This window comes from Gopherus flavomarginatus, chromosome 11 (genome assembly GCF_025201925.1).
Source record: "Gopherus flavomarginatus isolate rGopFla2 chromosome 11, rGopFla2.mat.asm, whole genome shotgun sequence".
Lineage (NCBI taxonomy): Eukaryota > Metazoa > Chordata > Testudines > Testudinidae > Gopherus > Gopherus flavomarginatus.
Genome location: NC_066627.1, coordinates 5,684,785 through 5,701,857, shown reverse-complemented (window position 1 = coordinate 5,701,857; position 17,073 = coordinate 5,684,785). Strand labels below are relative to the sequence as shown.

At 47.8% G+C, this 17,073-nt stretch overlaps 2 protein-coding genes and 1 pseudogene across 2 annotated transcripts; all 3 read left to right on the top strand.

Moving 5' to 3' along the window:
- Positions 1 to 388: 388 nt before the first annotated feature.
- On the top strand, positions 389 to 1,324 carry LOC127031758 (olfactory receptor 958-like). The gene has a single exon (XM_050918800.1). The coding sequence runs from the start codon at positions 392 to 394 to the stop codon at positions 1,322 to 1,324; it is 933 nt and encodes a 310-aa protein (XP_050774757.1). The 5' UTR covers positions 389 to 391.
- A 4,187-nt stretch (positions 1,325 to 5,511) lies between these two features.
- Positions 5,512 to 6,447, top strand: LOC127031572 (olfactory receptor 958-like; annotated as a pseudogene).
- Positions 6,448 to 11,537: 5,090 nt separating this feature from the next.
- On the top strand, positions 11,538 to 12,473 carry LOC127031757 (olfactory receptor 958-like). Its single transcript, XM_050918799.1, has one exon. It carries the CDS (start codon positions 11,541 to 11,543, stop codon positions 12,471 to 12,473), a length of 933 nt encoding a protein of 310 aa, XP_050774756.1. The 5' UTR covers positions 11,538 to 11,540.
- Positions 12,474 to 17,073: the final 4,600 nt, after the last annotated feature.

The window sequence follows — 17,073 nt, the reverse complement described above, 5'->3', positions numbered from 1 at the left end:
AAAACTTGTTCACCTTAGCCTCCAATGATAGAACAAGAAGCAATGGGCTTAAACTGCAGCAAGGGAGATTTAGTTGGACATTAGGAAAAAGTTCCTAACTGTCAGGGTAGTTAAACACTAGAATAGATCGCCTAGGGAAGTTGTGGAATCTCCATCTCTGGAGATATTTAAGAGTAGGTTAGATAAATGTCTATTAGGGATGGTCTAGACAGTATTTGGTCCTGCCATGAGGGCAGGGGACTGGACTCGATGACCTCTCGAGGTCCCTTCCAGTCCTAGAGTCTATGAGTCTATGGGGGCAGTCGATCATTGCAGCTATATGACAATAGGTCTTTTTGTTTCAGTAACTCACTGACATTATTTTTCTCCCCTACCCAGGAATGAGTCCCACATGGGGCTGGTCAACCACACTGTGGTGACTCATTTCATTCTCTTAGGGATCCCTGATGCCAACGGCCTCCAGACCATCCTCTTCATCACCTTCTTTGCCTTCTACCTCTGCACACTGCTGGGCAACCTGCTCATCTTCTCAGCCGTCCTCACTGACCCCCGCTTGCACACCCCCATGTATTTCTTCCTCTGCAATCTCTCCGTGCTGGACATTGGTTTTTCCTCCATCAGTACTTCCAAAATGCTGACCAACCTTTGGTTTCAGAGTAGGGTCATTTCGCTAGGTGGGTGCATGTCCCAGGTCTTCTTCTACCACTTCCTGGGCAGCACCAAATGCCTACTCTACACCGTCATGGCCTACGACCGGTACGTTGCCATCTGCCACCCACTGCGCTACCGGCTCATTATGAACCGGAAGATGTGCGCCCTATTGGCTGCTGGCACCTGGATCACCAGCTTTTTCCACTCCACCATCCTCACCAGCCTGACCTTCACGCTGCCCTACTGTGGGTCCAATGTGGTGGACTATTTCTTCTGTGACATCTTCCCGGTGGTCAAACTGGCCTGTGCAGACAAATACGTTATTGAGACCGTGACCTTGACCAACACTAGGGTGGTGCCCATGACCTGCTTCCACCTCATCCTCGCTTCCTACATCCGAATCATGTTCTCTGTCCTGAAGATGAACTCGTCCGAAGGGCGGCACAAAGCAGCCTCCATTTGCGCCTCGCATCTCACAGTGGTGACGCTGTTCTACGGGCAATGCGCCCTGATCTACACGCAGCCCCACCTGAGCCAAGTGCTGGTGACTGCTGTGCAGATCTTTGGCAATGTGGTCACGCCCATGCTGAACCCGGCCATCTACACACTGAGGAACAAGGAGGTGAAAGCGGCTCTGAGAAAACTGAGAGGGGGTCAAAAGCCTGAACATTGATGTGTGGCAGCTGCAGGAATAACAAGTGGCTCTGTGTGGAGATACCTCCACATATACATCTGCACGGCTGCTCCATGGCTTTTGTGAGCCTCTCTCTCTCCCCCACATCCCCACACAGCCCCATCTATCTATCTGGAGATCCACAAGTCATGGAAATTCTCCTAAAGATCCCCAGCTGTCTTTGACACACTGTAAGGCTGACATGTTCAAAGCAGCCTGAGGGAGATGCACACTCCATCTGCATTGAAATTAGCCGGCCTTGGAGATCTGAACCTTGTAGAGGACTTTGAACATCTCAGCCTTATTACACACATCTGCATAGCTCAAATTCTTTAAATCTATCCTTACAAGGCAAATTTTCTACTCCTTCAATTATTTTCATGGCTCTTTTCTGAACCCTCTCAGATTTATCAGCCCCCTTCTGGAATTGTGAACACCAGAACGGGATGCTGTACCAGCAGCAGTCATGCCAGTGCCAAACAAAGAGGTAAAATCAAACAACCAATCTCCACAGAGCCACAAATCCAGACTATGTAGCTTGAGAAATGAAAACCTGGAATGGAAGTTCAGTGCAGAAATTGTGCACATTGATTTTAAAAATCTCGGGAAATGGTAATGGACAGTGGGAATGCTCTCTTTACCGACAGGCCATGGGCATGAGGCAACCATAAAGGGAGAAGGAGGATGAGCAGATGGCTATAGGATTATGTAACTGAGAACTGTATCAACTCAACTAGGGTGACCGGAGAGCAAGATGAAAAATCAGTTCGAGGGGTGCATTTTGCAGAAGGTAGAGATCCTGTGGGAATTATTTGTAAACCATTATCTTGTGGGTAAGACAAAGGCCTGGGATGCAGGAGATCTGGGTTCCAGTACAGTCTCTGTAGAAGAGTCCCTGATTGCCCTTCAGTAACTCACTAAATTGCTTTGTGACTCAGTTTCCCTATATGTTATAGGTAGCTAATTAAATCCTTTGTCTCTCTCAGCTATTAGATGTGTATCATGTTCAGATGGGGACTGTCTCTTACTCTGTGTCTCTGTGGGTGTGGCACAAAGCAGCCTGCATCTCAGGTCCAGACTGTAGATCGTACCATAATACCGACGATAAAAATAGTGATGATATAAAGTAAAATACTCAAAAGCCGTTCCTGTTCTGGTTTTCATGGCAAAGACACATGGAACTCAGCTCATGCAAGCCAAGCGTAACCTCTGAGCCCGGTCTTCAGAGCAGTGAGAAGGCTCAGCCTGGGTACTCGTTAGAAATGTCAGCATTTTAATTAACCTCAACGGCCATTGCGCCCCGTGGGGTGTTATGACTGGGTTGGGGATAACACATCTACAGAGATTAATTATCACGTCTGCATCTGCCCCTGAATTCTAGCTCCCAAGGAAAATGCCTCCCAGAGGAAGAGCAGGAAATGATACAGATTAGAGGAATCATGAGGGACCTTATCACAACTGCAGTGCTAGGACACCAGCAAATGGAAGGATGAGATCATTGCTGGAAACCTCCCAATCTAGCCCTGTCTCTCTCACATCCCTCTCTGTGTGGGGTCTGTGGATATCTCCACATTAAAGTACTTCACACCTATTTAGCTAACCACTCCTGACCCCTTAGCGCAGATGCACAGTAGAGGTCCGAGACCAGGCGTGGGTCTATTATTCCAATTTCTTGGCTAGTAAAGAAGCAGCTTTGGTTCAGTGAAATCAGCCCTAATGCTCTAAAGGCCCCGACTCCTGAACCCTGATTGCACAGAGGGGAGGGTAAGAGAACAGGCCTGAGGCTTAGAGAGACGCAGAGCGAGGATCATCCCCATGAAAAGAGAAGGGTGTTACAGCCAGTGCTCGGGCTGGAACCCAGGAACTCTGGACCAGATTCCCAGCTCTTCCACAACCTCCCTTTCTCACCTTAGACAATTCAATCCGATTGAGAGTTTCATTCAGCCAGTAGGAATTGGGAGTCCAATGCCCAGTGAACTGGAATGAGTTGTTGGAGACTGGCTCCTTTGAAAATCCCACCCTGAAAAGCTCTGTGCCTCAGTTTCCCCTTGTAACATGTGGCTGATAATTCTCACTGTGTTTGGTTAGCTAGTGAGCTCTGACAGGCAGGATCTGTCTCGCCCTGTATCTGAGCGGCATCCAGGACAACAGTACCAGGATCAAGCTGGAGTTGCTGGGAGCTATTGTACTACCCCAAACGACTCAATGCTCTTCTTGGAGTCTCTGGTATCTTGTAAACAGTGATGTGAAGTCGTACGCAGGACATAGGCTGTCCTGCATCTACACAGGGAGGAATTTCACTCTCACACATAACCACACCACTGCATGAATACATCCCTGTGTGCAAAGAGACACAGAGATGGGGGCAGGAGAACAGCAGGACATACAACCCCAGGAGAAAGCTGTGCTGGATACAGATCCCTCCAGCTGAACCTCCAGCCCAGTTTACTCCTGTTTCACGTCACTGGGGGGGAATTCGTTGGCTTGTGTCACAGAACCGGAGAGACTTGACAAGCATGAATATCCCATCCCATCCCCCCTCCAATGGCTGGGCCAGATTCTCAGCTGGTAGAAATATACACAGCTCTCTTGATTGCAGTGGTGTTACTCCTGATTTACACCAGGTGCCAGCTGGGAGGGGAAGGAGCACCAGGGGTCCAATGGAATTGCTCAGGAGTCAGGTCAGAGGGAACAAGACTTGAATCTGGACCTTGGTGTAGGTGAGGATCTGGCCAATTCAGTTCCATGGCGCCACTCTTATTGAGGCTGCCTGAGGGCCAGTCCCAGAGGGCCATGAGCGTTAGCTGAAATGATGCCCAATCTACGTTAATTGGAGACTCAACCAGATCTCAGACCAGGAGCCTCACTGGGATTTAGGGTCCTGGTCCTGAGGGGCCCGGCGAAGATATAAAGAACTGTATCTTTATATGAGAACTGTAAGGAGGCTGTAAGCTGTGAGAAAGTTGTGAGGTCTGCAGCAGCGTGGGGTGATATGCTGCAGATTAGGTCTCCCGGTTGGATACCAAGCACCTAGGCTGTGCACCTCTCCTGGGCGATGAGCCATTTGGGATAAGAAAGCTGGATGGTGCTAGAGAGGATCACGACCAGGGGACAGAAAGGAAATCAGCTGGAGTGGCCTCTCCCAATGCAGCCACTGTAAGGCCCCTGCTTTGGTAAAGTTCTTCTCTCTAGGTCCCTCAGTCTGTGTTTGTCTCTGAACCTGTCAATCTACCTTGTGCCAAGGAAGGTGTCAGCCAAATATTTTCTTTAGAGAGAAATCGATTCAGCCGCCCAGCCATCCACCCCTGTACAGAACCTGCCTGCCTTTCTCTGTATCATTTATCTTCCTCTCTCCATCTGTCTTAATTTGAACCCACCAGCATCTCCCGTTCCCATGGCTCTCCTGCCTGGAAAACTCTCTGGCAAAATGCAAACAGACACTTTGTCATTGTCCTTCAAATCTCACCTTAAAAAGCCACTGTCCCATCTAGAGAGCCCAGCCTGCTTTTCACAGCAGAGCGATGACAAGCTGTGTCTAGGGGCCTTGGAACAATTTGTGTAGTGAGGGTGCTGAGTGCCATTGAACCAAACTGTGAACCCTGGATATGATGGAAACCCCGTCAAGCCAGTGGGTGCTGCCGAACCCCCAGCACCCCTAGTTCCAACACTTCTGGCTGTGGCTTTTCCCGTTTTCCTTCTTTCCTTTTCCTTCCCTCTGGGACCCCGATAAATAGCCCCAAACAACTCACAGCACTAACAAAGCTGAGGTCATTCACCAACACAATCATTGGTTTATATGATCCATCCACCCATCTTTCTTAATGCAAACACGTCCCAGCTCATGCATTTATAACAACAAATGAAAACACAGTGCTGTACTGCACACACGGCCATTCCTCTGCAGGGAGGGACAGAGAGAGAAAGAGAACAAACCACTAGTGAGAAACGTTAACCATAAACGCAGGCTCTGAGGTACTGTGGTGAGAATGGGGGGAAAGGGCCTAGATAGAATAGAAGTGAACAAATTGGGGTATGTGAGGACAGAAGAGAACAACATGAATAGAATAGAATAGAATAGAATAGAATAGAATAGATGTCCCCATTAACCTATTAGCCATCTGCCAATAGGTCTTTTTGTTTCAGTAACTCACTGGCATTATTTCTTTCCCCTACCCAGGAATGAGTCCCACATGGGGCTGGTCAACCACACTGTGGTGACTCATTTCATCCTCTTAGGGATCCCTGATGCCAACGGCCTCCAGACCATCCTCTTCATCACCTTCTTAGCCTTCTACCTCTGCACACTGCTGGGCAACCTGCTCATCTTCTCAGCCATCCTCATCGACCCCCGCTTGCACACCCCCATGTATTTCTTCCTCTGCAATCTCTCCGTGCTGGACATTGGTTATTCCTCCATCAGTACTCCCAAAATGCTGACCAACCTTTGGTTTCAGAGTAGGGTCATTTCGCTAGGTGGGTGCATGTCCCAGGTCTTCTTCTACCACTTCCTGGGCAGCACCGAGTGCCTACTCTACACCGTCATGGCCTACGACCGGTACGTGGCCATCTGCCACCCACTGCGCTACCGGCTCATTATGAACCGGAAGATGTGCGCCCTATTGGCTGCTGGCACCTGGATCACCAGCTTTTTCCACTCCACTATCCTCACCAGCCTGACCTTCACGCTGCCCTACTGTGGGTCCAATGTGGTGGACTATTTCTTCTGTGACATCTTCCCGGTGGTCAAACTGGCCTGTGCAGACACATACGTTATTGAGACCGTGACCTTGACCAACACTGGGGTGGTGCCCGTGACCTGCTTCCACCTCATCCTCGCTTCCTACATCTGAATCATGTTCTCCGTCCTGAAGATGAACTCGTCCGAAGGGCGGCGCAAAGCGGCCTCCATTTGCGCCTCGCATCTCACAGTGGTGACGCTGTTCTTCGGACAATGTGCCCTGATCTACACGCAGCCCCACCTGAGCCAAGTGCTGGTGACTGCTGTGCAGATCTTCGGCAATGTGGTCACGCCCATGCTGAACCCGGCCATCTACACACTGAGGAACAAGGAGGTGAAAGCGGCTCTGAGAAAACTGAGAGGGGGCCAAAAGCCTGAACATTGATGTGCAGCACCTGCAGGAATAACAAGTGGCTCTGTGTGGAGATACCTCCACATATACATCTGCATGGCTGCTCCATGGCTTTTGTGAGCCTCTCTCTCTCCCCCACATCCCCACACAGCCCCATCAATCTATCTGGAGCTCCACAAGTCATGGAAATGCTCCTAAAGATCCCCAGCTGTCTTTGACACACTGTAAGGCTGACATGTTCAAAGCAGCCTGAGGGAGATGCACACTCCATCTGCATTGAAATTAGCCGGCCTTGGAGATCTGAACCTTGTAGAGGACTTTGAACATCTCAGCCTTATTACACACATCTGCATAGCTCAAACTCTTTAAATCTATCCTTACAAGGCAAATTTTCTACTCCTTCAATTATTCTCATGGCTCTTTTCTGAACCCTCTCCAATTTATCACCCCCCTTCGGGAATTGTGAACACCAGAACGGTACACTCTACCAGCAGCGATCGTGCCAGTGCCAAACAGAGAGGTAAAATCAACTCTGTGCTGAGACTGAATATTCCTCCTTAATGCACCCCGAGCAATGCAGGGAGGGAGCAGAGAGGAGAGAGTGGAGGCAGGGCATTGGGGGAAGAGGTGATGTGGGGGCGGGGTGTCAGGGGCATGGGCAGCACAGGTGGCTGGCCCACTATTCGGGTGCCAGGGGCTGCTCACTTTTAAGGCGCTTCCATCACTCCGGATCCAGATCCCGAGTGGAGAGGAGGTTGGTGCAGTTATTCCAGGGTCAAGGTTGGGATGGATGTCAGGGGAGTTTTCCCAGGGCGAAGGAGATGGGCACTGGTGTTATCCTAGGGTTAGCTCTGGGGAAAAGGTGAAAGGAAATCTGCTCGGATTGAGCCAGGGCAGTTGGGTGATGTTAGGGTTCAGGTAATGCTTGCGGTCAATAAAGCTACCGAGGGCTGGGGTGAGGGAGCAGGTAATACATTCACGCCAGGGTTAATGAGGGTGAGGCAGGAACTTAGGAGAATGACATCACCTCCTTGGGGTTCACTTCCCCACCTGAGACACGGTGGAAAAAATATCCTTTTCTCCCACCCATTTCTCTTGTAAGCTCTTTGTGACAGGGGCTATCTCTGGCCTTCTGTGGGTGCAGCTCCTACTGCAACAGGGCCTCAGGCCTTCCACACAACAGAAACTTTAGTGGGTTGTTCAGAATTCTCCCTGACTGCTGGGATGTGGGTTTAACCTTGTGCCTTGAAATGAACAAATAATACAAGAAAAGAAGTGCAAGGAATCTGAGCGAGATGCCACGAGCCTGGTCTCTGGCACGTCTATCTGCAGAGCAGCACATGCGAGTCCAACACTGCGGCACGAGAAAAATCCCTGACTTGGACGGAAGAGCGCCCCCTGCTTAGTTGCCCTCCCCACTCCCTGAACTGCAGTGCCCCCTTTGCACTTTGAGGGTTTGTCCTGAAATTTCTCTGTTGTTTCTCCAGGGAACCAGTCTCCACACAGCCACAAATCCAGACTATGCTGCCTGAGAAATGAAAACCTGGAATGGAAGTTCAGTGCAGAAATTGTGCACATTGATTTTAAAAACTGCAGTAGCTGATGTTGGACAGCGGGAAAGCTCTCTTTACCTTCAAGCCATGGGCACAGGGCAGCCATAAAGGGAGAAGGAGGGCGAGAAGATGGCTATAGTATTTTGTAACTGAGAACTGTATCAGCTCAACTAAGGTGACCAGACAGCAAAGTGAAAAGTCAGTTTAAGGGGTGGAAGGAAGAGAGTCCGTGGGAATTATTGGCAAACCATTATCTTGTGGGTGAAACAAAGACCTGGGACACAGGAGGTCTGGGTTCCAGTACAGTCTCTGTAGAAGAATCTCTGATTGCCCTTCAGTAACTCACTAAATTGCTTTGTGACTCAGTGTCCCCATATCTTATACGTAGCTAATTAAATCCTTTGTCACTCTCAGCTATTAAAGGTGTATCACATTCAGACGTGTCTGCAGGGTGTGGCACAAAGCAGCCTAAGTCTCAGGTCCAGACTGTAGATCGTACTATAATACCAATGATAAAAATAGTGATAATACAAACTAAAATGCTCAAAGGCAGTTCTGGTTCTGGTGTTCATGGCAACAACATACGGAACTCAGCTCATGAAAGCCAAGTGTAACCTCTGAACCTGGTCTCCAGAGCAGTGAGAGGGCTCAACCTGGGAACTCGTTAGAAATGACAACATTTTAATTAACCTCAACGGCCATTGAGCCCCATGGGATGTTATGCCTGGGTTGGGTTGTAGAACACATCTACAGAGACTAATTATCACGTCTGCTTCTGCCCCTGCATTCTGTCTCCCAAGGAAGATGCCCCCCAGAGAAAGAGCAGGAAATGAGAGAGATTACAGGAATCACATGGGACCTTATTATAACTACGGTGCTAGGACAATGAGATCATTGCTGGAACCCCTCCTAATCTAGCCCTGTGTCTCTCACATCCCTCTCTGTGTCAGGTCTGTGGATATCTCCACATTAAAGTACTTCACACCTATTTAGCTAACCACTCCTGATCCCTTAGCGCAGATGCACAGTAGAGGTCCGAGACCAGGCGTGGGTCTATTATTCCAATTTCTTGGCTAGTAAAGAAGCAGCTTTGGTTCAGTGAAATCAGCCCTAATGCTCTAAAGGCCCCGACTCCTGAACCCTGATTGCACAGAGGGGAGGGTAAGAGAACAGGCCTGAGGCTTAGAGAGACTCAGAGCAAGAGTCATCCCCATGAAAAGAGAAGGGTGTTACAGCCAGTGCTCGGGCTGGAACCCAGGAACTCTGGACCATATTCTCAGCTCTTCCACAACCTCCCTTTCTCACCTTAGACAATTCAATCCAATTGAGAGTTTCATCCAGCCAGTAGGAATTGGGAGTCCAATGCCCAGTGAACTGGAATGAGTTGTGGGAGACTGGCTCCTTTGAAAATCCCACCCTGAAAAGCTCTGTGCCTCAGTTTCCCCTTGTAACATGTGGCTGATAATTCTCACTGTGTTTGGTTAGCTAGTGAGCTCTGACAGGCAGGATCTGTCTCGCCCTGTGTCTGAGTGGCATCCAGGACAACAGTACCAGGATCAAGCTGGAGTTGCTGGGAGCTATTGTACTACCCCAAATGACTCAATGCTCTTCTTGGAGTCTCTGGTATCTTGTAAACAGTGATGTGAAGTCGTATGCAGGACGTAGGCTGTCCTCCATCTACACAGGGGTGAATTTCACCCTCACACATAACCACTCCAGTGCATGAATACATCCCTATGTTCACAGAGACACAGAGATGGGGGCAGGAGAACAGCAGGACATACAACCCCAGGAGAAAGCTGTGCTGGATGCAGAGCCCTCCAGATCAACCTCTGGCCCAGTTTACTCCTATTTCATGTCCCTGGGGGGAATTTGTTGGCTTGTGTCACAGAACTGGAGAGACTAGACAAGCATGAAAGTCCCATCCCATCCCCTCTCCAATGGCTGGGGCAGATTCTCAGCTGGTAGATATCTACAGAGCTCCCGTGATTCCAGTAGTGTTACTCCTGATTTTCACCAAGTGCCAGGCTGGGAGAGGAAGGAGCCCCAGGGAATCCAATGGAATTGCTCAGGAGTCAGGTCAAGGGGAGCAAGACTTGAATCTGGACCTTGGTGGAGGTGGAGATCTGGCCAATTTGGTTCCATGACACTACTCTTACTGAGGCTGCCTGAGGGCCAGTCCCAGAGGTCCATGAGCGTTAGCTGAAATGATGCCCAATCTCCATTAATTGGAGACTCAACCAAGTTCTCAGACCAGGAGCCTCACTGGGATTTAGGATGCTGGTCCTGAGGGGCCCGCTGGAGATTTAAAGACCAGGGAGAGCTGTAAGGAGGCTGTAAGCTGTGAAAAAGCTGTGGGGTCTGCAGCAGCGTGGGGTGATATGCTGCAGATTAGGTCTCCTGGTTGGATACCAAGCACCCAGGTTCTGCACCTCTCCTGGGCGATGGGCCGTTTGGGATAAGAAAGCTGGATGGTTCTAGAGAGGAGTCATGACCGGGAGACAGAAAGGGAGAATTCCCATCAGCTGGAGCGGCCTCTCCCAGTGCAACCAGTGTAAGGCCCCTGCTTTGGTAAAGTTCTTCTCTCTCTGTCCCTCAGTCTCTGCCTGTCTCTACCTCATGCCGATGAAGGTGTCAGCCAAATATTTTCTTTAGAGAGAAATCGATCCAGCAGTCCAGCCATCCACACCTGTGCAGTAGCTGCCTGCCTCTCTCTGTATCATTTATCTTCCTTTCTCCATCTGTCATAACCAGAACCCTCCAGTATCTCTGCTTCCCGTGACTGTCCTGCCTGGGAAACTCGGTGGAAAAATGCAGACACTTCATCGTTGTCCTTCAAATCTGACCTTTTAAAAACCCCTGTCCCATCTACAGAGCCCAGCCTGCTGTTCACTGCACAGCGATGACAAGCTGTGTCTAGGGGCCCTGGAACAATTTGTGTAGTGAGGGCGCTGAGTGCCATTGAACCAAACTGTGAACCCTGGATATGATAAAAACCACATTAAGCCAGGGGGTGCTGCCGAATTCCCAGCACCCGTAGCTCCACCACCTCTGGCTGTGGTTCTTCCCGTTCTCCTTCTTTCCATTTCCTTCTCTCTCTACTCTGATAAATACCCCCAAAGAACTCACAGCTCTAACAAAGCTCAGGTCATTCAAAGCTGAGAGAGAAAAAACTACTAGTGAGAAACGCTAGCCACAAACGCAAGGCTCTGAGGTACTGTGGTGAGAGGGGGGGTAAGGACCTAGATAGAATAGAACTGAAGAAATTGGAGTAGGTGAGGAGAGAAGAGAAGAACTTGAATAGAATAGAATAGACATCCCCATTGTCTCTTTGTCTCTGGACAGTAAAATCGTCAAGGCAGATATTTTCTCTCTCTATGATCAGCGCCAGACCAGTGAGGCCATGACCCCAACTGGCAATCCAGTGACTGAAATATACACCGCTCCCAATGGCAGTGAATAATGGGGGGCAGTGGAAGGAACAGTGATCATTGCAGCTGTATGACAATAGGTCTCTTTGTTTCAGTAACTCACTGACATTATTTCTCTCCCCTACCCAGGAATGAGTCCCACATGGGACTGGTCAACCACACTGTGGTGACTCATTTCATCCTCTTAGGGATCCCCGATGCCAACGGCCTCCAGACCATCCTCTTCATCATCTTCTTAGCCTTCTACCTCTGCACACTGCTGGGCAACCTGCTCATCTTCTCAGCCATCCTCACTGACCCCTGCTTGCACACCCTCATGTATTTCTTCCTCTGCAATCTCTCCATGCTGGACATTGGTTTTTCCTCCATCAGTACTCCCAAAATGCTGACAAACCTTTGGTTTCAGAGTAGGGTCATCTCGCTAGGTGGGTGCATGTCCCAGATCTTCTTCTACCACTTCCTGGGCAGCAGCGAGTGCCTACTCTACACCGTCATGGCCTACGACCAGTACGTAGCCATCTGCCACCTGCTGCGCTACCGGCTCATCATGAACCGGAGGGTGTGCGCCCTTTTGGCCGCTGGCACCTGGATCACCAGCTCCTTCCACACCACCATTCTCACCAGGCTGGCCTTCATGCTGCCCTACTGTGGATCCAATGTGGGGGACTATTTCTTCTGTGACATCTTCCCGGTGGTCAAGCTGGCCTGTGCAGACACGTACATCATTGAGACCGTGACCTTGACAAACACTGGTCTGGTGCCCATAACTTGCTTCCTCCTCATTCTCACATCCTACATCAGGATCATCTATTTTGTCTTGAATATGTATTCGGCCGAAGGGTGGCGCAAAGTGGCCTCCACTTGCACCTCGCATCTGGTGATGGTGACGCTGTTCTTTGGTCCCTGCGCACCGGTCTACACTCAGCCCCACCTAAGCAAAATGCTGATGACTGCTGTGCAGATCTTTGGCAATGTGGTCATGCCCATGCTGAACCCGGCTATCTATACGCTGAGGAACAAGGAGGTGAAGGCAGCTCTGAAAAAAATGAGAGGGGGTCAAATGCCTGAACATTGATGTGTAGCAGCTGTAGGAATCACACGTGAGTCTGAATGGACATACATCTACAAATACATCTGCATGCTTGCTCCATGGCTTTTGTGAACGTCTGTGTCTCTCCCCATCCCCACACAGCCACATCTATCTATCTGGAGTTCTACAAATCATAGAAATGCTCCTAAAAATCCCTTCCTGTTTTTTAACACACTGTAAGGCTGACATTTTCAAAGCTGTCTAAGGGACCAGCATACTCAGTCTACATCAAAATTAAAAGGAACTGGAGTGCCAAATTTTGTAGAAGACGATGTAAATCTCAGCTTTGTTACACAGATCTTCAGAAGCAAGTGCAGCATTTTCTGCAAATGCAAAAGGGAAGGAAAAAAATTCCCTTCATCTTCTGGTATGAACCACAGCTCACCGAGCACCTGCCCTAGGTAGCTGCCTAAAATTCCTGGGAGAACCATTGGATTTTTCACCATGCCCTAAAGATCAATGTATTTGTGGTAAAATTTGCAAAACCGCCTAAGTGATTTAAGAGACTAACTCCCAGTTACAAAAGGGATGGAGGCATTTAGGAGTCTTATTCTCCCTGAAAAGCTGTGGGAAGTATGTGTCTGAGGACCAGATTTTCAAAGGCATTTTTTAGTCATCTAATAAGGTTTCTAAAAGCACCTTGAGTGAGTCAGGCACCAGACAATCAGTTACTTTCCATAGAAGTTAAACACCTAACCTATTTAAAAGCTCTATGTGCCTAGTGGAATTTACTAAACTCTTTCATAAAGCTAGACCTTATGGCAGATTTTTAAAGATAGGCACCCTACTGGATTTTCAAAAGATTTGCTCATAGAAATCAATGAGAGTTAGATGTCCAGCACCAGATTCTTAAAGGTGTGACAGATACAGCAATTTCCTGGATAAACCTTATTGAGTTAAGTTTAATCCCTTGGGGTCTGTTGTATTACAAATACAATTGTGCATGTATTCTTGTGGACTGAATGTAACTTTTCTACGAGACTGATGAATGGAATCTTGGGGAAATGTGAGGAACTTCAAAGAACTGTTTGGGACAGTACATGTGAAGGGGTCCAGGGGGTACTTTGGAGGTCTTTCAAAGCTATGTTGCATGAAGAAAAAAAAAATTCTCTATGGATTACCTGCTCCTGGAAACTCCAGATCAAAACCCCCATCCTGCATAAAGAATGGACTAAACTTGCTGTGCTGGAGCTAATTCTGAGCTGAGGCTGTTATGAGCTGGTAACCACGGAAGAGACCCGGCTGTGCAGTTTGAAGGACTAATCCCCTGACAGAGCCCATGTTGGAGTTGGGCTGTTCTCTGCTAAGCTTATTGCTATGCATGTAGGTTCTTTTATAGTTTTTAGTGATATCTCTGTATTGCTTTTACCTTAAGAATAAAATATGCTTGCTTAGGAAGAACCGTGTGGTAAGAACTGTGCACCACCCAGAGGGGAGCAGCAAAGCAGGGCTGCTTAGGCAGGATGGCTTTTGAGGGAATAATGCAGTGAAGGGAACTGTTAAGCCTGGAAATGCCCCAGTCAGGAGGGAAAGAGACATGGGTCTCCTCCCAAGGAAGGTAGGGAGCTGAAAGCCTACTTAGAGATGCGCCTCTGCTGGACCACTACGGAGAAATACCAGTGTAGTTGCTCTAAACTGTGACAATAATCTGGGCCTAAACTCCAAGGCCATTTGAAAATCCCACTATGTGCCTATCTGCACCTGTAGATGGTGATATACCTGTGAAAATCTGGCCTGTTCCATACCTGTTAACTGTGCGGAAGGACTGAACTCAGAGCAGAAAACAGTTCAACTGTGATGCTGTGGACTAATCTGAAGTTGGAGACAAATGTCACTGAGGATTGAAGCTGATTCATAAGCAATTGATAGAAAATCACTATATGCTAGACCTGTTGGATTCGGCTTCTGTACTACCAGAGCTTGTGTGTCTAGATAATGCTTTTGAGATGTCCACTCTGTGACCTTGACCTAGGACTCAACTTTTCATTTGGAATTACTCTAATAGCAAGTACCTAAGCTGGCTAAGCTAGATGCTTTTAAGGTATCTGGGGACTAAGGTTTGACAGGGACCTACTCTCCTAAGACAATTAGATGGTTTTTAAAAATTCACCCTCTACTTAGGTAGAGCTAGAAAGAGAAATAAGTAAAAAAAAGGAATGAAAATGCGAATAGAAGATTTAGCTAATGTGAGAACTCTACACTCATCACACACAATGTGTTTGGGATTTGTGCTGCTTATGTAGTGCGTCTTCTGCATGTGGTTGTGCTTGAAGTTTGAGTACTACGGAGTGGGAATAAAACCTATGAATAAAACTTTGTTTTTCTTGTTTCCTACCCTCAGCTGTTGTTTGATTGGAACTTGTCTCTAAGTTTTCTATCCGACGAAGTGGGTATTCACCCACGAAAGCTCATGCTCCAATATGTCTGTTAGTCTATAAGGTGCCACAGGACTCTTCACTGCCTCTAAGCTTTGTGTGCTTTTTCTAGGTGTTCCAATGAAAAATAAATCTGGAACTCAGTGTCTAGACAGGACTGGGCCCATTTATAAGACTGGCAGAGAACAAGTGAAATTTAAGAGAACAGTAAAAATATGAAATGAAAATAGTTGGATTTTAAGGCTGGAATTTCCAAAAGGAAGACAAAAGTCTAGGACAATTAGACATTTAGCTCCTGGGAGGTGCCTTTGAAATTCCCACCCTAAAGTACAAGCGTGATAGGAAGTTCACCAGGGGGCGGAGATGGTCTGCTCACCGGTTACTTACCACTTAAGCCCTAAACTGCACACTTAGTCTGACAAACTCAAGGCCACAAGATACTGAGGCCAAGAGCTTTTTAGCTCTTCAAAAAAGGATCCGACAGGGGTACAGATGAGAACATCTTGAGTAATATAAAAGTCAGTCACTGCCATCATTATTATGGACTAGTAATAAATGATCCCTTGAAGCTTTTCTTTGATGGAAAATTGGGTTTTCAATGGACCTGCGCTGGGGAAAACATCACCCACTAGATGGGAACGTGAACCTCTACAACTGAAAAATTGGTTACATTGACACACAATGAACTGAGCAGCAAGGAAATTAATGCTACTGGACCAGAAAGTTATAGAAATCTCACTACATATTGATACGGCCATATGACCAGCCCCTGACTGGTATAAACTGACATGTCCCCACTGACTTCAATTCACACCAGTTGGAGATCTGAACCATTGATTTCCATGGAGCTGAGGCAGGTTCACACCAGTTGGGGATCTGCTTCCTCTGTGGCAGGCACTGTGCAGTCAGTCCTTGTCCTAAAGTGCTCATGATCTAAACAGTCTAAAGGAAGTGGCACTAATCTCATTTTACAGATGGGAAGCCAAAGCAAGCAGAGTGCAAGTGACACAGGTTGTCTGGAGTCCCATTGGTGCCGACTTTCAAAAGTGCCGGAGGGTGCTCAACCCCTGGCTCTGCCCTAGGCCCCACCCCTACCCCCTCTCCCACTCCACTCCTTCCCCCAAGGCCTTAACCCTGCCCTGACTCTTCCCCTGCTTCACTCTGACCCCACTTTTTCCTGCCCCATTTCACCCCCTCTCCAGACAGTTGACAAGAGGTTAAGGATAGTTATCATAAGGAAATAGATTCAAGAAGTGTAATGACTCAGCTGAGTCTCTATTCAAGCCAGAGTTAATGGTATCTAATTTGCAAATCAATCAAGCTCAGCAGTTTCTCCTTGGAGTCTGTTTTTGAAGTCTTTCTGCTGAAAAATTGTCACTTTCAGGTCTGTTACTGAGTGGCCAGAGAGGTTGAAGTGTTCTCCTGTTGGTTTTTGAGTGTTATGATTCCTGATGTCAGGTTTGTGTCCATATATTCTTTTGCATAGAGACTGTCCGGTTTGGCCAATGTACATGGCAGAGGGGCATTGCTGGCACATGATGGCATATATCACATTAGTAGATGTGCAGGTGACTGGCATGGCTGATGTGATTAGGTCCATGATGGTGTCACTTGGATAGATATGCGGACAGAGTTGGCATTGGGCTTTGTTGCAAGGATAGGTTCCTGGGTTAGTGCTTTTGTTGTGAGGTGTGTGGTTGCTCATGAGTATGTGCTTCAGGTTGGGAAGCTGTTTGTAAGCGAGGACTGGCCTGTCTCCCAAGATCTGTGAGAGTGAGGGATTGTCTTTCAGGATAGGTTATGGATCTTTGATGATGCGCTGGAGAGGTTTTAGTTGGAGGCTGAAGGTGATGGGTAGTGGTGCTCTGTTATTTCACTCTCATTACACTACTTGAATCTTTTTCCATAGGATAACTATCCTTACACCTCTTGTCAACAGTCTGTAATTGATCATTTTGATTATCACTACAAAAGTTTTTTTCCTGCTGATAACAGGTCATTTTAATTAATTAGCCTCTTAGAGCTGGTATGGCATCTTCTCTGTATGTATATATATAGTCTTATTATATGTTCCATTCTACGCATCTGATGAAGTGTGCTGTAGCCCAAGAAAGCTTATGCTCAAATAATTTTTTAGTCTCTAAGGTGCCACAAGTACTCCTGTTCTTCCTAGGCAGTCATTTCCCATTTTATAAGTGTGTAACTGATTG

Coding starts and splice junctions, on each gene's coding strand:
- LOC127031757 (XM_050918799.1), top strand. CDS start 11,541: ATGGGACTGGTCAACCACACTGTGGTGACTCATTTCATCCTCTTAGGG.
- LOC127031758 (XM_050918800.1), top strand. CDS start 392: ATGGGGCTGGTCAACCACACTGTGGTGACTCATTTCATTCTCTTAGGG.